Source organism: Ascidiella aspersa, chromosome 7, assembly GCF_963924565.1.
Source record: "Ascidiella aspersa chromosome 7, kaAscAspe10.2, whole genome shotgun sequence".
Classification (NCBI taxonomy): domain Eukaryota; kingdom Metazoa; phylum Chordata; class Ascidiacea; order Phlebobranchia; family Ascidiidae; genus Ascidiella; species Ascidiella aspersa.
This window is the reverse complement of record NC_139453.1, coordinates 29,858,550-29,879,780: the sequence shown is the minus strand read 5'-3', so window position 1 is coordinate 29,879,780 and position 21,231 is coordinate 29,858,550. Positions and strand designations below refer to the sequence as shown.

The window sequence follows — 21,231 nt, the reverse complement described above, 5'->3', positions numbered from 1 at the left end:
GTAAGTCACACTAAAATGACGCAATACTTGGTTACACCCATTATAAAGGCGTCATTTAAATAAAAGGTCTTTGAACTTTGCTTATTAATATGACGACTTCCTACCTTACAATTTAACAGGATGGTCGTAATGTAATTGACATAGGCGCACCTTAGCAAACCTGGTTAACCGTATCACGCCTTACACGTTGATTTGTCATGAATCTTAAAATAAAGTTCCCCTATACAACAAGCTATTACTAATACGCCCCTTACTTAAATGATATTATAAATCAGTGGTCGGCAAACTTTTTTGTCGCGGCCCAAAGTACTCTTTTCAGAGCTATTGAAGGCCCACTACGTAAAGCCACTCGATATTTGATTTTAAGGTGAAACCCTTGGTGCCCAAAACTCTGCCATATCTTAGTGAAAAGCATACTATAAAACTAAGAATATACGCGCAAATTTTTTTCAATTACATAGAGTTAAAGTTGGCAAAAAATATAGTTCGACAGTCTCCCAGGGCCACATTTGTCCCACAACTACATTGTAACACTACGCTATTTAAAAATAACTCGTGACCCACTAAAAATGGCTCTGCGACCCACAGTTTGGACCGCGGCCTACAGTTTGCCGACCACTGTTATATATGGTTATGTTGGCTGGGAAGGTACTTGTGCGCACTTGTCATAGAACATTGGTTCTTAACCAATGGATGGAAAGCCCAAATTACGTCGCCGTTTGATCTGGTTGGGTCACAGACTGCAGTAGTTATATGTGGTTAAATTGATTGGGTTTCGTTTTGAGCAACTTTGCTTGTAGAATTTGAGAAAATCTTAAGTAAAACACGCAAACATGACTCATATTTATCAAATTTGAACTTTTAAGAATTATGTCTTAAGTTTGTTCCATTCTATATATGTTCAGTGAAGATAATTGGGTGGCCACAGCTTCGCTGTTACATTTGCAGCGACGCGAAAAAGTGTTGATAGCTGCGCCTAGCGTCTTTTATCTACACCTTAAGTTGGGTTTTTATCTCGCGTGGACCACTGTAGGCAAAACAATTTAAAAAATGACGTCACAGTACAAATAGACTTCATAAATTTGCTGATTTTGGTCCAAAATTGTGAAAGTGAAATGGAGTCTAAGTACATTCAGTGCAAAACCGTTTTATTTTTAATTAAATTGATTTCTTTAATAATTGATTACTTCTTAAATAAACACTAATATTTCAATTAGACCTTTATGGACCCCCTAAAACTAGTTCACGGACCCCCAAGGGGTCCATGGACCCCAGTTTAAGAACCCCTGCTCTAAATTAAGATAATGTCTTTGTTGTCGATTCTTGTATTCATAGCGACTTCCGTAATACGACCGCTGTATTTATTAGCGTTACCGTGCGTGCGAAACTACAGCAAACATGGGCGCTAGGGATGTTTGATAATATTGGGTCGGAACCGATGCCCGATACCAAGTGTTATCGGTTCTAGTCCGATACTAGGCTTCTTATACCAAAATAATAATTTTGACTTTTTATCTAACAATATGAAAACATTACGTCCTTTTTCTGATTTCATCCATTTTGCTATTTTGCCCTAGTGATGACGTCATCTGTATCGGATCGCGAAGCTTTTCGCCCAAAATATCGATTATCGGTATCGGAGAAAAATATCGAGTATCGGAAATCCCTGGTTGGGGTTTTTTGGAAGAAGAATGTGTAACAAAATAGTTTCGCTGGTACAATTTTTCTGGTCAGTTTCGATTTGTTTTAGTCGAAACTTGCATGCCATGTTGCATTTTTATCTCTGGCGGAATTCTTATTATTATTTTTTGGGGGTTACAAATTGCGCCATACACATGTAGTTCGACATACTGAGGTCATTTTTGAATAACGTGTTGCAATTTTTTTCGCCACAAACGGTGGAATTATTTTACGTCGGTTTCAAATGGTTTAAGGATACCGAAACTTAGGGAGTTTTTTGGAAGAAGAGTGTGTGACAAAATAGTTTCGCTGGTGAAATTTATCTGGTCAGTTTGAGATTTGTTTTAGTCGGAACTTTGAATGGCGTGTTGCAATGTTTCTGTTTTGACGGAAGCACGTTAAATGTGCGTCAGTTGCGTTTCCATGTTTGTCATTGGCTTTGGGGGGGTTTTCGCCAAAACCTGAATAAATGGTAATTAACCTGGCTTGTATGTTTGCCTATTAAACGTTAAATCGCCAGAATTCTAGATTCCGACTCTACATTGCTTTCACTATAACATCTGTGACTTGAGCCGCGAACGTACAACTTTCACTCTTGTTGCTTATTCACGTTTTATTTGCCAATATAAATAGATGCATATCAAAAGGCGTAAAATGGTTGCTAATTCAAAAATTTAAAGGCGATATCAATATAATGTTATTTGGGACTTTGAGATTTGTAATTATTTTAAACCAGGAATCCATATACACACTTCGATTAATAATTCGGGTTTCTTGATTCCTTTATTAGAATATTTTGGCAAACAAAGAAACTTTGGAAAACTCGCGTTTCTATAACATTACGTCTGTCAGTGTTGTAATGACTCAAGTCGATGACTTTGACTTAAGTGCACTTAAGTAACTGTTTTTAAATGGCTTTACTTGACTTAAGTCGAAACCAAAATACAACTTTACTTTAGTCTTTTGGGAAAATGACTTTGGTTAAAATTGTGTTTTTTTAGTGTTTTCATTAAGCAATTTTTTTTATCAATTGGTGTATATTCCTAATTTTTGCACATAAAACTGTGCATGAATTTTGTAATTGGCATTTGTCAAATTTTCAATCCGCTTTACCTTTAAAGAGAACAAACGATGAAAAACGCAAGGTTTAAGAGGTTCCTCATTTTTGCCAAGTTACAACATTTATGGCCTTTTCTTAATGTTTGCTCAAGAGCTTAAGAGTTTATTGGCATTGTGTGGGGTCTTTGTTCAGCAAACATTGCACCGATTTTTTTAATTCTTGTGTTTAGCATCGGCAATTACTCGGTTTAAGAACATCCGGTATATTGGAAGGATTTTATATAACCGAAACTGTCTTTAAACATCTCTTACAGTTTCTTTCTGTAGTATAGCCAACTTCTGTAAATACACTAGAGAATTAGCAGACTACTTAGATGAAATAGTTGCTCCCTCAGTATTTCGTCGCATTCACCAAAGCTGAGCCTGAAAATACCTGCGTCCGATGTTACCACCCCAGACCAACTAGTTTTTGCCCTTTAGGACTAAATTCCTCCAAATATCCAGAAGCGCGAAGTGGGGTTACGATTTGGTCATTGTGAAATGTAGGGATTATGCAGTTTCTTGGAAATTTTGTCAACCTTTAAAACTTTGTTTAAACTCTGTGTCATATGTTTGCACCGATTTCTACCTAAAACGTTTCAAAATCTGGCCTGTAAAAGCACCTGACGAACCATAGCGAACCAAAACGTCAAGAAAAATATTTACACAGGAACACGCTCGTAAACAATGACCGGCAAATTGCTTCCTTTGTTAAACATCATTTAGTTACCGAAAGTCTTTACATATTGGCTCATTGTTTACGTATATGCTTATTGTTTCGTATTGATTTAGGTTGAAAGCATTCGGTTCTATGTATATGGTACGTCAATCGTGGTTTTTGACTTTTCCCGTAATGGCGCACGTGTTTGTTTTAACAAGCATTAGCCATTTTAAACCTAATTTACGTAGTTATCTGCATAGGGTTGCCACAAAGTTTTTAAATCTTAAAAAAAAAAAAATTCTCTGAATTCATTTGTAAAATTGAAAAAACGAAAACTCGATGTTTTCCCAAATGGTTTAATAACAGGGCTACCACAAATTCTTTGAGTTGTTCTTCATTAGATTTCTATAAAAAAAAAGGTTTATACTATATGCAATAGAAAAATACTTTTTTAAACTCTTTCTTATTGGGTCAAAATAAAACTTATACTGTTTTGTTATTCAAAACAAATCAAAAAGTCGCAACCATGTCTTACAATTGTTTATGTTTAGGGTGGCCTTAACTCAATTTTCTCTTTTTCAGCCAATAAGCTGACTAGTAAGAGGGGAATTATTAATTTCAATCTCGTAAATCATTAACATATTTCGTGCTCCTGTACAGAAAACACCGTATGTTTGCGTTATACTTGTTTTCTTTTCTTGGTAATAATTGCAATAGGCAGAACTTTTCATTCAAAGACGCAACTCCTGTAAAGAGCTGGTAGAAAAGACTTTTTAATATAAGTATTTGCTGTACGCCGAGGTGAAGAACAAATATGTGGCGATAAGAATGGTTCCCCTCGGTCAAACCCCGTTTCGGTGTTGCAATTGCTGGTCTTTCAAAGAAAACCCACAAAAAGTCCAAGGAGAAAAATCTTTTAGGTATATGGTTTTCGAATCTGTGTCAAAAATGGGTCCTCTAGGTAAAAAAGTGTTTGGACTACTCCACTATGTTGAATTGAAGTGTTATCTTATCAACAACGTTAGAATTCCAACGGACAAGATGTACTGAAAAGAATTTTCCGTTTAACAACAACATGCACAACACAAAGGGTCTGTGTAAACCCACTGGTTAAGAATTCAAAGGAAGGGCGCTTTCCAGGGATATTTCAACAATTTTCTAAAGGACTCTAGCGCGTCCTTTCTATTGTTATACTTAGGTAATTCCCCTTTAGTTTTAGCACCGACGCTACTAAACCCGTACTGAATTTTTTTGCTATTGTTTAAAAATATTCATTTTTTTCCAAATAGCGTGTCGACATCCAGACCACCAACTAGCTAAAGGCTGTTTTTTAATGTAAAGTCTATAAAGCGGCATTTTATAGGCTAAATAACCTGCGATGATACCTTTATATTAAACATGTTTAGTTGATATTCTACGTAAAATTTCGCGATTGTATTTCAAACTGTTTCCACTAAGACTTTACCAAATCGATACGGTCGGAGTCGATACATTTTGTAAAAGAAAAAAATGACTTATCATCACACTTTTTAGCTTTTGTATTACTTCAATTTTTTTGTTTATGGATGTTTTTAAACCTTAAAACGTAATGTATGTATCTTCTGGTTGTAGTATGAATATCTAAGCACATACAGAAGTGGGAAGCACATTTTAAACATATCCAATAATAAACAGTATATATCCATTAAACCAGTGCTTTCTTTATTATTTTGATTTATTCGAAACGTTCACTTATACAATCTACTTCTGTATAAGTTTTGATATTCATTCCAACTACAACCTCCAGCCGTCTTAAGATTTAATGTCGTGATTTTATTTTAATAATTTTTAGGGGGCTACCATCTAGTAGTTTCTCCATGGTAAAAATGATGATTCTCTCAACCTACATTCATCAGTGATTCTTTATGATTTATTACAACTCAGCACGGAGTTATTTTTCAACGGCCGAAACTGCAAACAAAGCATTAAATTAAGGAGCTAGTCTTGGGTGCTTTCAAAGAACTCTTTGTCTTTTAGTCTGTTTTTTCCCTTTTTGTGTATTTAAGCCGCAATTTGTTTGGACTTTTTCCAGTTTAGTTTAAACTTGTTTGCATTCCCCTGGTTTTACCCGCCTACCAAAAGGAGAGGGATTCTTTATCACCATTCAAACACAGGCTGTCGTTTTCAAACACAAAAAGTCGTTATCGGCGAAACACTAGCCTCCTGATAGTAACAATACCCGGTGCCTGGCTGTGCGCTCTGGATAATAAGTAATTAGCGGGCTTGTTTTTGAAATAAAAAAATTGTCTTAAACGTGTCAACAGCTCCCGAGCCGCGCCCACTTTACGCCCCCATATCGACTCAATATCCTGACTGACTAGTTTTGCAAAAAACGTCCATTCACAGAAGTTTGTATGTAGAATGATTAAGCATGTACAATATGTAGTCTTATTTTGTTATCTGTAGAGTTAACGCATTGGCGATAGCCATATGTTTTCAACGACACTATAGCCCTCAAGGTCGTGGTGCTTACGTGTCTAGAGTCTAGACTGCTTTCAAGTTCAACCACAGCGTCACGTTTTCGTTTTTTATTTTTTTATTTTGCTAGTATTACATTTTTAGGCCGGTTCTCTAGCTTCTGTTCAATTTTTATACGTTAAAGAAGCGTATACATTCGTAGAACCCTGAACTGCGTAACATTTACACATGTCACGACAGATAGTTAGGCTACATCTGTTGTTATCTGTATGACGTCATTGTGACGTCACGCCAGCCGCTAGAATCTACTTATAACGAAAAGCCACAGCACGTATTCACACATTGACCAACCTATATACGTATGTTTTTCTGACCTAGAATGATACCCTTTGGTATGTTCAAACCCCGCTATGTGTTGCGGCAGATACAGTCATATTATTATTCTACAAATCAGAAATATGCGATAGTTTTCGTGCCAATTTCACAATGCTAACTTTTGTGCAAAACATTTATGCTATATAATGGTGAAATGTCCCTATCTTGCATGGGCAAATCTGTCTTTTTCTATGTTTTTATTTATTTGGTAAGTCTAGCTATGTTTTATTTAATTAAAAGCCCTGTATAGCGAAACATTTTAACATGCCAATTATCCCAGAATAAATAAATATACTTAACAAATAATATGGTTCCTATTTTTTCACCAGTGTAAAAGCACGTGTATTTGAAATATAGAAAAACTTTTGGACTTTCCCCCCTACTTTGTGCTCCTTTTTTCCCGCAACTTCAACTTAAAAAACGTGGATTTCATTCGGGAAGTTTTACCCTCGTGTGTCAGTGCCAGCCACGTGGTTGGGTTTTGACTTATCGTAAAAAAACTCCCGGGAAATTGTCCAGACGGTGAATGGTTAACGTCTGGTGTGCGGAAAGTATAGCAGCCATCTGTTAAACGACACTCCTGCTTTCTTTTTACTTATTATGTGGGTTTAGTCTCATTCGTTTTGGTACACGCGAGAGTTTTCATAATTTATGACTCTTTAATTTAAAACGCCTTCTGCAAAGCCGTAAAACTGTTGTGTTGAGATTAAGTGAGGTTTTATCGTTAAACTAATATAATAAGGCTACATCAAAAAACGTTAATTAAACACGCAAGGCAGCACGCTTGTACAAAACGTTATTTCTAGTATTTGCAAAATTAAGTTATTCACCCAATTTAACAGATTCTTCCTAAAAGTCTGTGATCTTTGTTTACACCCAAGTACAACCGCCAACAATTATTACGTCAATAATGCCTATTGTTTTATTCGAACACTTAAACAATGCCACCTTTTTTTGCAGCGTGATTTTATACAATGCCACCTTTTTTTTGCAGCGTGATTTGGAGTCGATGTTCCCGTGTGAATACCCGGTGAGTCCTCACATGAGAAACGAAGACTCAAGGTTTCAAACATTTGACGAGCGTTGGTCGGCCAACAACGTGCAAGCCACACCACAGCAAATATCAAAAGCCGGATTCTTCTATCTCGGTGGTTTTTATGTTTATAATACGACCAAGCTTACCAACAACTCTCTTACTTAACCATTGAAGCAAAACGACTTACTAACATGAGTCGCATCTTTTTTAACACTCCGTATTATTAAATCAAACTTTGAATTCTCGATGTTTACAAACAGTGCTGCTGAGTGTGAGTCAGACTAAGTACTCGGGACTCGAAAAAAGCTATTAAATTCCCGAGTCCGATGTGCAAATGCCCAGAACCAACTTCGAAACAGAGCAGTTATTAAACTGTACAATGTAAACATGGAATACTTTCCAATCACGTGTTGTGGGTGGTTGAATAATATGACACCCCTATGAGTGTACTAGCGTATGCTCATTCTATATTACGTGAATGGGTGGAGTACAGGGCCATGGAGTCGGACAAGGGACTCTACGCAGTTGGTTAATTTGACCGGAGTCGTACTCGAGACTCAAGATTCGGACTCAGGTTGTTTAAAACTACTTCGCAGCCCTGTTAGCGCTTACTTTTAGCTTAAGTTTACCAAAAATAATATTTTGTATAACTTTTTTTTTTGTATAATTTTGTATAAAATTTCGTTAGCCCTGGCGTATCGTACGAGTACGACTGTGTGTTTGACAACCGATTCACAACATTAGCTAAAAATAATTAATTCAATGGTGCTTTAATGAGATAAAATTGAAAGTTATGTCGCGCTAAAATGGATTAAAAAGAAACAGTTTAGCCACTCAACTCTGACCAGCCACAAATCTGCAATTGCAGTCGTCAAATACTTGGTTAACTGATTTGGTGAAGCTGCTTGCACAATGTTTACGTTTTGTTTGAAATAGTGTTTTGGGTTCAGACAAACTTTTGTGGAGACATTCTAACGCTATGTAATGAAATATGTAGCGGATTTATACGTTCGATACCCTGTAAAATAACTTATACAGTAATTTGTTTTACACATTTAGGACGCTCCTAAACCCAATTAAAAATACGATATTTCTTCATTATCATTACAAGTTTTTCTGCTATTGTTCACTCTATTTTCAAAACATAGCGTGTTTTGTTGACTAGTGTTGGCATTTCGGCTCCGGTTGTGTCAGGGTTAGTATTATTTTGCATTTGATTTATAGTTTGTACCTTTCCTTAACCATCAATGTATATGAGGCAGGTAAGTTAAAAAGCAGTTTTATCTACAGTTCAGTCGAAGGAGTAAACCCGGATTGAAGCCTAAACTATTCGGCTGTGCTGGTATTGTGAAAACAAGACTTTGTTCGCATTGTGATCTACCACTGCCTTTTCTCGTTTCGCACCGTTAGGTACTTTACCACGGGACTTTCCCTTTTTTTCTGTATTCTCAACAGCTTGCTTGTCTGTACAAGCCAGCGTCCGCGCATTGTCTGGCTGTTTGAGTTCGCAGTGCGCTATAGGGCGACGCTATTGTGACACATAACTCCATCAACTGGTTTGTTCTGACAGATATTTGATTGCGTTTTTACACAAACAATGTGTTGTGTTGCTAACCCTTCCCATTTGTCGCCGTACATTACGAGCAAAGCTTTGGCGGTTAAATTCATTAGTCCTTAGTAGTTTTTATGATAGTCCTTGATGTACGTTTTGTTGGAATGGCAGAGGTTCTTAAACTTTTTTTTATCGCGGACCCCCAATTTTTTTTTGCTTTGCGTGCAGGCAAAAAAAATCAAAAAAGACATCAGATATTGGCGTCATAATGCAAATAGACTTCATAAATCTGTTGATTTTTCTCCAGAAATGTAATTGCGAAATGGAGTGAAAACAATACAGTCAGTGTATCACCGTTTCATTTTTAATTAAAAAAATCCTTCTTAAATTTACACTAATATGTCCATTAGATCTTCATGGAGCCCCTAAAACTAGCTCACGGACCCCCAAGGGGTCCATGGACCCAAATTTAAGAACCCCTGAATTAGAGGGAAGGGTTAAAGACTACTACCAAATTAACAGCCGAACGCAGGAGACAACTAATCTTAACATGCCGTATTTTAAGTTTTGCAACCAATCCAGTCAGACGCAATCCACATTTTTTGGTTGCCACCCATGATTTGAGAATCGCTGCTTTAAAGCGACGTCCAACACAGCTATGTGGCGCTACACACAGGTTGACCGTCAAACCCAGGTCACCTTACCGTTCATGCGCGAAACGCGTGCTCGTTGCAGACCTAAAGTTGCGTAATTCAGCCTGTACAACCTTTACATGACCGATGTTGCGACACATTTTGTTGCTATGTTTAGAATTACAGGTTGCTTTTAGTAAAAGGTTTTTATAACAAATGTAATTGAGCCATGGCAAACTAAAATGACATGACTCATTTTTTCGAATATATTTTCTTGTGGGTGGAAAATGGGATATATGATCACTTAAAACAGAACTCTCGACGACAGAAGTACTGTACTTGAGGTCAACTGAAGAACGGAAATTGTGTAATGGTATTGGTATCCTCTTCACATGTGAACAACGAGCCTTGTTGTTTTGGTTTCCAACACTCAACAAACTGTGCATATCCTAGAACACAAACACAACTGAAACCACTTAGTGACATCGTTTTACAGCTAGCTCAATTACGCCATTCTGCATTTAGCCTCCATATAAGCATTACTACATCTCAACGTTTTACCCCACACCTTAGTTTTGGTTAACTTTATTTCAGAGCGCGCCGTAAGGTATGGTGACGATACATCAGGGGTTCTTAAACTTTTTTTACCGCGGACCCCTTAATTTTTTTTTGCTTTGCATTGACCCCGATAGACAAGAAATGCTCCAAAATGACGCCACAAATTGACGTCACAAAACAAATAGACTTCATGACTGTTATTTCCGTCCGAAAATGTGAAAGTTAAATGGAGTCTAACTATACATTCATTCCAAAACCGTTTAATTTTTAATTAAACTGTTTTCTTTTAAAAAATAATTACTTTAGGTATACACTAGTTTTTTAACTAGGCCTTCATGGACCCCCTAAAACTAGTTCACGGACCCCCAGGGGTCCATGGACCCCAGTTTTAAGAACCCCTGTTCTAAAGCGAAGAACAAAAGTGTTTTTCTTTTACTGGTACAAAAAGCGTTGTCTAATTACCCTTAATGTTACTCCTTCGCTAATGGATTTAAATGGAACCTTTTAAAGACCGCATAAAGCCTCTTGTGTTTCTCGAGGTTTTAGTGATATTTATTTTTAAACCAGCATTTAAGACGACCCTTTACGGCGAGGTTAGGCTGGCCCTAACTAATAGCTACTGTGTTATATATCCGAAATTAAATAAGATATCGACAGAATTTTTACACATTGCTTGAAGCAATCTAACTTGCCTTGCTTTGAGTAATGTGTGAAAAATTCTGATCGATATCTCATTTGCGGAGTCGGACTCCGACTCTGACCACGGCGTAAAACTAGTAACTAATTTTCAAACGGAGGCCGCCAACTGCCAATTTTTAAGGTAAAATAGCATATCGTGGAAAATGTCCAACCATATATTGTGGCTGGATGAACTATATAACACCCCTATAAGTTCATTGCTGAATATCCACCTTTATTTAGGTATACAGACATTTGGCCCGAGTCAGGTCTTCCCTATCTTCACGGGCCACAATCGCTATAAGGAATGATTACAGCGTTTCAATATTAACTTTTTATTGCTTGATAATATAAAACTAGTTAATGTCATCAGTATTTTCAAGAATTTTTTGAGGAAATGAAATAATAAAAATTTTCTTGAAACCAGGGTACGAGAGGTACTTATACGAAACGCGAATAGAAAAAGTTTAACAACGGTCTGCGGGCCGCAGATAACTATGGGTTCAAACCACCTTCAAGTTATGTTACTGTTTGTTTTTTAGACCTCTGAAAAGATCTAAAGTTTTATTTTTGCTTGTATTATTATTTTTTTTATATTTATATTACTATTTATAGGTGAACGCGATAGAGTAAAGTGCTGGTATTGCAACGGAGGTTTGCAGAACTGGGATCCACAAGACGAACCCTGGACCGAACACGCAAAGTGGTTTCCAACGTAAGTTAGAGGGTCAGCAGTTCAAATCATACTGAAGCACAGTTATCTAAATAAATAATATCTAAATAATAGTTGCTAATAAGACAAAGGTCACTAAAAAGTATAAGCTTTTGTGAAATTGGACTTGCAGCCTTCAGACTGGCTTTTCGCCCAAGGCCAGGCTAGAAAAACAACAACTAGCCTGTGGTGAGATTCGAACTCACGACCTCGGTCATACCGGAACCCCCGCTCTACCCACTGAGTTTAACACAGGCTCAGAGGGAAGCAAGTCGAGAAACAACCATAGGACCGTTGCCTGCTGCATCCTGTTCATAAAAGTGGCCTGTGGTGAGGTTCGAACTCACTTGAATGTTTTTCAAGTATTTTTTGTCATTTGATTAATGCCTAAAACACGTTCCTTCAGAAAACAGCTTTTGTTCGCAAAGTACCCTTGACACTGTGGCTTTTGAACAAACTTGGGTAACAATGACTTTTTAAAATGGTGCAACCTAATGCGTTCGAGATAAGAGCACTTCGAATTGGTCAATTGCTTTTCGAGGGTTGGTAATCCCGTATTACGTCTTTCTGGTGTTATATCATTTCAAACCATTACGTCTTTAAAGCAATTGCTTTTCATTACTTTTCAAATTAAGGTGAATTTTTCCAAAACACAATTCCAAGTAATATAACCCCCAAAGCCACGTTATCCAAGTGTTAGACGACGGCCCGAAACTAAACTTTTCGCTCCACTTAACTTAAAATTGAACTTTTCGCTTCACATGACCGGAAAGGTTGGTTTTGGAAATAAGGGAGATTCAGATTCAGACTCAATTTATTTTGTGCATGTTTCCAAACATCGAAAAAACAAAATAACATAAATAACAACACAAGGACAGCGAAAGGACCATTCGGTCATCGAGTCGAGCTGCCCCTCAAAAATAAATAAATTTAGTGGCAATATTGAAAGTTACAATAATTGGAAACAAAAAGTGCGTAGATAAAAAATATGTAGATTTTAACGGTTTTATATAAATTTTAGAAATAAGAAATGGGAGGTAGTTGAAAACCACTTGGACTTTGTTGCATAATTCAATGATCAACACTGTTTTTTTCTAATGACGTCACTCGACATTGTGGAAATGACGTCAGTGAAAAGTAGTATTATTAAATGTACGCGAAAGACAATTTTAAGTTGGACCTTTGTTTTCTGACACGTTGTATCGCATTTTGGCTACAATAGAACGAAATATTTTTTGTATTTCATAAACCATTGTCTCACAGCCCGTGGGTCACGATGCAATAATTGTGTCGCTGTTTGATTTGGTTGGGTCGCCGACTGCAGTAGTTCCCATGGTTAGATTTTTGTGATTGATTCTGAGCAAAATATTTGCAAAATTTATGAAAATTGCCGAAGCAGCAGGACGCAGCATGGATCATATTTAATGAAACTGACTTTATTAATGCGACTGTCTTAAAACTTCTTTGCTTAATTTAAGCCTAAAAAAGTTCAGTAAACATAACAATTGGGCCAAAGCTTAGTCGTTATACTTACGCCTAATTTTTGGGTCGCCGCGAAAAAAATTAAGAAACACTGTAATAAACGACAGTTTTATTGCACAATTTTTTCTAAAATACTTCCCGGGTTATTACTTCAATACTCGTCCTTGGCACTTTAATTGAAAAAAAGTGATTGGCGTTTTAAAGTAGTGAGGCTATTGATGTGATTTGAGCAAACATTTGATCAACGCCCAACGAATGGTGAAATATCGTCTCAAATGCTTTGAAGTTTAAATACTACCTCGCCTTAACTGTGCGCCATTCAACTTAAGTGCTTTGAAGTACTCGAAGTATCTTGACTTCATTTAAGTTCAAATCACCGTATAGAAGTTGAATTACGACACTATAGAAAAAAACTTAAATGGTGTCTGTAATAAAAAAAAAAGTGTGCTCCATAGCATTAAACTTGCAATACAAGGGGATAATTTTAGTATAAAAAAATATAACCCGCTGTAGGGTTGTATACGTTAATTATATGATTCTTGTGTTATTTTGTCACCAATTACTTGGTCAATATATGTTCTTCTATTTCTATAAGGCGTAATTGTTTTGACTAAACGACATCAGGTGCCATCTACGACTCAGAATATCTTTTCCGTGGTTAACTGTAGAAATGCTTAAGCTAAGCGATGAAACAAGTGGTTATCGAAACGTCTTAGTAAAGACAACGTCGTTTAATCGACTTTTTTGGTCGTATTATTCATATAAGCTACATCACAGATCCGTGGATAGTGTAACCAAGTGCACAAATTGCACGAAAAAACGACGTAATTGAAATCCCTTAGGTGTTTTCAGGGGCATCGTTAATTAAGTTAAGAAAATAAGTGTTTTGGTCCACCGATCTTTAAAAAAGTTACCTTAGTCACGACTTCAAATAATTCATTGGGTTTCTTAGGTGAGTCATGTCCATGGGGAATTGTGTACGTGGCGATTAGATATATAATTACGTCAAGCATCCCAATAGCAATCATGTTTGATGCGATGGGAATTTTGCGCAACGTATGATTGCTGCAATATTTTATTCGCCATTAAAAGAATTTAAAGTCCAAAACTTTATTTGTAATACATTCAGTGCAGAGATCCAAAGGTCAGATAAATAGGATGCCAAACCATAACAGGGAATATATGGTACGTGGTATTTTTGCCGATACGATACCCGGTGTTTTGGGCAAAAAACTTCGCTGTCCGAAATTACCTCATTCGATTTGTCAGACAATTCGAATTGTGCAATTGTATTGATTTTCAGGGCATTATGTCTGAATTCACGTTTGCCCATGGCCTTCTCCCCTCGTTATGAGAATTTGTAATGCTTACTGTGCAAAGATCCAAAGGGCAGAGTGTTTAAGGGGTTAAATCAGAGCAGGGGGTGTCCGGTACTTGGTAATGTAAAATGGTATTGAGTTTCAGTTTATTATGTCGCAATTCACTTCTGCCTTTAGGGCTTTTTTTTATACGTGGTAAACCCGCAAATCTTTGAAAAAAAATGAAAGAAAACAGAGAAAAACTTCGAGGGTTGCACTTCATAAGCTTTCAACGCCTCTTCACAAAGGCTTGTTTGCCAAACAACGTATGCTTGGTTTTATAATAACTTTATACGTATTGTCGTATTGTACCGCCTATACTTATGTTTATTACACAATAATCTCACGTACTTGTGGTGTAACCCTATATTTACGTGCAACTAACCGTAGCGCGGTTAAAAGGGGTATTTTAAACAACCAACCTATAATATTATACATGAACGTAATATTTTTAGAGTCGAATTATATTCACCCATGAGTTCGACTGCATTCAGCAGGTTACGTCAATTTATGACGTCCTTTCTGAAAGAATTCATGCCTACCCTGGCCCACTCGAACCAAAAAACGTTTAGGGTTGAAAAAAAAAGTTTAAGAGCCCCTGGTAAAGTAATGCAAAAAGATGTAAATTAAACAATGATGTGACTATTTGTTTGTTTTCCGCTCACATAGCAAAGCTTAAATTATTTGATTAGGAAAGATGTAGCGAACTGTTGGGTACGGCATTTTTTTGGATTACTCGCATAAACAGCAAAACAGCACTTAAATGACACAGATGATAATTTTTTGGACTTCTAATATCTTTAAAAATTTGCAATATTTTGTAACATGGGGCAAACGTGTACAATCTTACTTCGCCCTGCAGAATCAAGTAATAACTCCAGGGACTTTCCCTCTGGGTTATATCGGGAAAGTCCCCTCTCGTGCGAAGGCCACACACGTTATGGAAGGGAACTTGAGGTATGCCCCATAGCCCCACCCAACCATTTAACCCCAAACCCTAGCCATGCAATTTAATCATATTTAATAAACATTTTCCGATGTTTTTGATCGCTATGCTAAAAGCATTTGACTATACTACCTTGCCCCTTTTAGCGATAAAAAACAAATATAACGTTGGTATTTTAACTATATGCGTATTATTTACATACAAATTATATTACCTCATGTCCTACATAACTCAACGGAATCTTTCATACTTATTAAAGAAGATAACTTACGAAGCTAGTATTTTCGTTCCCAAGCAAATCTGCTCTAAACCCTATATTGTATAATATACCGTAATATGGAATAAAGAATGTTAGTTTAACAGTTAAGCCTGGAGGGTCGTAAGAAGTTTAATGAATTAAAATGGGCCATGGACTGTTCGGGAACCCCGTTTTTAGGGTTTAAAAATATATTTAATTAGTCGTAAAGCGCACAAAATGCTTTCTATAAAATATAAACATGTTTGATTTACGGATCTGTAAATTAGCTTGGTTTAAAATTTCAAAGCCAAATGGTTTCGATACGAACTTTTATCATCTTCAGCTAATGGGTTTTGATTTAGTTTCATAGGTTTTGATTTTACCGCTTCTGTTAACCCAATTAAACTTTTGATATTATTCAAACGTGTAGAGCATTTTTTTAAGAGAAGCTTCTCGATTTTAGAGCCTTGTTTTTGTCAACTACGTGTCCTTTTCACCTTACTTTATGGCTGAAATAAATTTAATGAGCTAAGTAAACTTTAATCGCTTGCTGAGAAAATTAAACATTGCACACATTTTGCATACTTGTGTAATGTTGGCGGTGCGGTGAACATCACAGGTAAGTTCAGTGTTTGCGTTAATGACTTTGATTTAGGGTACTTTGGTTAATGATTTTCTAATGACCTGATGACATTTCCTGTATCTACCAAGGGCAGCTGATGACTTTGATTGACAATTTCTAAAACCTTAAGATTTATTTTAAATTATTTGAAGTCATGACACATTATCCCTTTTTCCGTTGGAATTATACTATTAAAAATCGTCTAACTTTAAAAACACGCAATGTGTATTTTGTGATTAAGCCTTTCCAAAGAGATCCGGTGTAGTCTTACAAATAAGAGGTGCTGTTCTTCAAAACTTGCCTTAAAATTAATCCCAAGCCCAAAAAATGTATTTTTTCGCTGGAAATTTTACATAACTAACTTTACAATTTCTATAGCCTTAAAATTAAAAATGTAATTTGACTTTTTCAGTTGCGAATTTCTCCTGCGCCGCAAAGGCCCCGACTTTGTCCACCGAATGGTTTCCATGTTCCCCAACTTACCCCGGCCACTGCTCAGGGGTCCCTTCGATGTACCCCCGACTCAGAGGAGCACCAGGATCCAGTTTGGGACCAACTCGGCCCGAGCCCCAACACCGCCCCCGGAAATAATTGACCCGCAGGTAAACAACTAAATCTGAATATTTTTTGTTTTTAAATAAATTGGAACACGGTTGTGTAGAGAATTTAGCGCAGACAATAAAATCAGGGTTTCCTCAAAATCTTTGAATCTTTATATGTTTTTATTTTAATCGATCATTCAAAAGTCGTTTCATAACCCTATGTTTTTCTCAAAAGTATTTGAATTGTTTTTAAATTTATCTTATTTGCAGCTTAGGCAAACCAAATTATTATTTACTAAACAATATACCCGGCGTTGCCCAGGTTAAAAAGAATATTTACCGATTATTCGTAAGATCTTCGTAAATAACATAAAATATTTTGCAAACTTTGCCTAAATTTGGCATTGTTAAACTTGAGTCTTTATTTGGAACGTTGCACACGTTTGTTAGCATAGTTTATAATAGTGGTTCTCAACCGGGGGCCACAAAAACTTCTAAATATACCTATATTAAATTAACCAACGCTGGGCTTGGGATACGTGCTTAAACACAATCTTGGTAACACTGTACCATGTTGTAAATCGCATTGTGTGTGACGTAACATTTCCATTGTGATGTAACACAAATCTATTGTAAAATGACTGGGCAAACATGTTGCCACACACACACACACACACATCTAACAAACTTTTTCTTTATTACGTAGATTCTGCTGACATTTATTCTGTTTTGTTTTCGCATTATAGCGATCCAATTTCAAATGTTTAGAATTCTATGCGCTTTCTTTTAAAAACTTTTTGCATGTCTTTTAGCAGAAAAAAAACGTGTGGCAATTAGCAACCCTGAAAATGTAAATCAAGTTCAAAGCGATCCCTACTTTTGTATGTACACCGAAAAGCCATTGCAGACATACCGAATCTGTCGAACAATGATGCAAGCAGGGCAGGCTACTAATGCTTGCTACATTCTGTTAGTACACGCAACTTCACATTGAAGGGAATCTACACTACCATTGAATGATCATTATATGCTTTGTACCTGTTTTTATTAGATATAGTTTCACTACAATATGTAGTATTGTGGTAAGCAATAGTGCCATGTGTTTCACTCGCTTCCCGCTAAGGCTGCATAGCTGAGTTATTTGACCGAGGTCGTGAGTTCGACCTTACCACAGCCACATTTATAGTATTTTCTTACTTTAAACAAGTTCTACACACATCCACCAGTTATTTGTTATGAAACACACATACAGCATACCAAACCTTTTTAGTATTTTATGGACAATTTGATTTCCAACAACCATTAGAGGTCTACAACAAAACGAAAACTAACTTTTAACAAATTTATTTTCAGGCCGAACTTCGTCAGGAAGAAGAACGTGTTGACCACGCGATGACGTCAGAGATCGTCAGGGCAGCTCTTGACCTTGGGTTCAGTACGAGGCTGGTTCGCAAGGTCGTACGAAGGTCAGAGCACTTTTTAATAAGGAAATAAACTCACCAGAAAACATATAGGGTTCAATTGGAATAAATAAAGTACAATAAACGTTTTTTTGGTGTACGTTGATTATAACTGTTTACTGCAGCGAACTTTTAGTGTATCCCATAACTTTTTGTGAATTTGAAAAATAACTTTTTTGTGTTACAAATTGGCATACAGACGAGCTTACGTGATCGCACGCTATTTAATAAAAAAAATGATTATTATGAAATCTACCTATTGCGTAGCTGTGGATTGGGGCCATTTGTCATCATTTATATTATTGTTTTGTACTAAAAGGGTCGCACTTTGTTTTCGTAGTGTGCCATGGGCCAAAAACGTTTTAATGACATTTCTTCAAAAGACAATTGCCCATAGGACTGTATTGTTAAAAAACCTTTGTTGAAAGACTATCGTTACAATACACCAGTAACGTTAAAAGGCAATATGGTTAAACGACACTAGTCAAAAGGCACTTTCGGAAAAAGATAGTCATTAAAATGCACTAACGTTAAAAGAAGGCTATCGCTTAAAAATCAAGTGTAAAAAGCGTAAAACAGAACCCAGCAAAGTTGACGCCTCAAATAGCTCTTTAGCGCTCCAAGTTGTCAATTTGCTTTTTTATGTTTCAGGCGATTTTGTCTTAATTTATTTTAACAATAGATGGCAGAGTTTCATGGTTAGCTAGTGCCAAAGTATTAAATATTTCGGTCAAATTAATTACTGAAAATAGGTCATCTTCGTGCTAAAAACGATTTTTTTTGTTCCAGGCGAATTCGTCGCACCGAGATGTACACGTCAGTTGCTGACCTCATTGATGACGTCACACTAGAGGAGAGGGAGCACGGAAGTGACGACGAGGAGGAAATGACGTCATCAAGTGCAGGTAACATATTGTTTCTATAATAGTTGCTTTTAAATCAGCATAGAAGGGTTACAACGGGTAAAGTGTTACTTTTTTGATGTTTTACATTGGCTTTACTGGCTGTTTAATGCTAGTTTCAACATAATGCTTTTTGTTGTTGTAGACTTTGGTGAAATTTCGTTCATTTAAATCAGTGGTCGGCAAACTTTTTTTGTCACAGCCCAAAGTACTCTTTTCAGAGATATTGAAGGTTAAAAAAAATATTTTTCGATTACATATAGTTTAAGTTGGCAAAAATTATAGTTCGCCGGCTCTTAAGACCGCATTTGGCATGTAGGCCTTTCCAAGCTGAGCAAATTTAAAAATTCTATGAAACACTAACTTTTAAAATAAACTGCAAAGAACTATCACGCGGCCCACAACTGCATTATAACACTAAGCTATTCAAAAGTAACTCGCGGCCAACTACAAATGACTCTGCGGCCCACAGTTTGCCGACCACTGATTTAATTCCTCATTGTATTACTTCGTGCTGCATAACAACGTTGTTTTGATTTTTTGACGTACGCTTGGGATTTTTTAACTCGATTATTTTTTTGAATAGGAACTTTTTTCCTATTTAAATTTTTCTATTCAGCTGACTTATATCGGAAAAGCCTAAATTATTGTTGGCCATTACGACAGTACGAATAAATAAATAAAGGTTTACTGTATAATTTTAAGGTATCCGTGAAAACAATAAATGTTTTTGTTTTTATCGTAATATTTTGTTCTAAAGCTTTTAATAGAGGATCTAAATACGCTAAAATTACATTTCCTAATTATTTCTTTATTTTCTCGGCTTAAAGTTCCAAGCATTTATCGTGTTGGTGGTTGGTTGCCTTAGTTTAAGTTGCAATGAAATTTGTACGAGCATGCTTACTCCGCTAAACCTTCTTTATCGTCGTACCTTGTGTTTTTGCAGTTGCTTCAACAAGCCAAGCAATGGAAGCGGAAACATCAGAAGGTGAAATACATTACTAACGGCACCAGCTGCAAATAAATTAACTCTATGGAATGGATTCTAACGAACTCCATTTTGCAAAACAATGTGATTTTATGAAAAAACGCCAAAAACCTAAAAAGTTCGAACCGCTGCCTACAGTTTGATAAAAAAGTTGCTCACTAAGCCATTCCTGTTGTATATAAAACACGATGTGTGAACACATAACTATAATAAATCTTGTAAATATGTTAAATTTCTGTTTTCATTGTCAATTTTTATTTTATGAAAAAATGATTCTAGGATTCGATAAAAAACATTAAAAACGGCCACCTAAAGTCCTACAAACTTTAGAACCAGAAACGAGTAAAAATTGGAAGATAAAGACCTAAAAAAAATCAATTTTCTCCCATAAACGAGTGAAAATTAAATTTCTGTTCAGAAACGAGTTAAAATTGGAACCTAAAGACCTTAAAACAATCAAATATTTTCCCAGAAACGAGCCCATCGATGCTCCAGCGCATTCACGATCTCCAGGACGAGCGTAAGTGCAAGTTGTGCCACATCGAGGAAGCGGACAACGTGCTCGTTCCATGCGGGCACCTCTGCATCTGCACAAGCTGTACGAGCAAGACCAGCAAGTGCCCGCTGTGCAGACGCAAGTTCGACAAGGCTATCCGCACCTACATAACCTAACCACCCCGCTTAGCACTGGCTACAGTGGAGCATCGCTAGTACTAGAGTTGCGGCTTATTATTGTCCAACTCTGCGCTAGCTTTGCTGTAATATGCTACCTATCAACGAGCGAGGGGGTCATTTACCCGCGAGAAAACGGTGGCGTTATATCTCCAACACGTGAATCGAATACAAGTCAATTAAAGATAACACACATATGTGTTTAACAAATGTGATCTAGCCCTTCGGAAGCTGCCGGCAGCGGTATTATGGATGTTTCTCGACTTGCTCCCATCTGAGATGGTGAAACTCAGTTGGTAGAGCGACGGTCCCGGTATGATCGGAGGTCGTGAGTTCGAACCTCACTGCAGGCTAGTTGTTGCCTTGCTTGCATCATTGATCGACAGATTCGGTGAGTTCGAAAGTAAAAAAATCCACCACGGCAAAGAGATGACTTGGGTTTTTTTTAGATGAATGGGAAATATTATTCAACAGGTTTTAAAATTTTATATGGAACAAGAAAGGAGGTGTATTTTCAAACAAATCGAGAAAAGTTTCAAATTCAGGCCAAAAGATAACACAGGCAGGGATAAAAAAGCGTTT

At 36.7% G+C, this 21,231-nt stretch overlaps 1 protein-coding gene across 1 annotated transcript in view; it reads left to right on the top strand.

The window, feature by feature from the left end:
- LOC146138881 (E3 ubiquitin-protein ligase XIAP-like) overlaps positions 1-20,649 on the top strand; it is a 44,769-nt gene extending 24,120 nt beyond the window's left edge. Inside the window, exons 12-18 of the mRNA XM_083394720.1 lie at positions 7,266-7,419; positions 11,343-11,442; positions 16,498-16,687; positions 17,981-18,093; positions 18,877-18,992; positions 19,936-19,977; positions 20,450-20,649. Coding sequence (XP_083250846.1) covers positions 7,266-7,419; positions 11,343-11,442; positions 16,498-16,687; positions 17,981-18,093; positions 18,877-18,992; positions 19,936-19,977; positions 20,450-20,649 — 915 coding nt within the window. The remainder of the gene's footprint in view (positions 1-7,265; positions 7,420-11,342; positions 11,443-16,497; positions 16,688-17,980; positions 18,094-18,876; positions 18,993-19,935; positions 19,978-20,449) is intronic.
- The last annotated feature ends 582 nt before the right edge of the window (positions 20,650-21,231 follow it).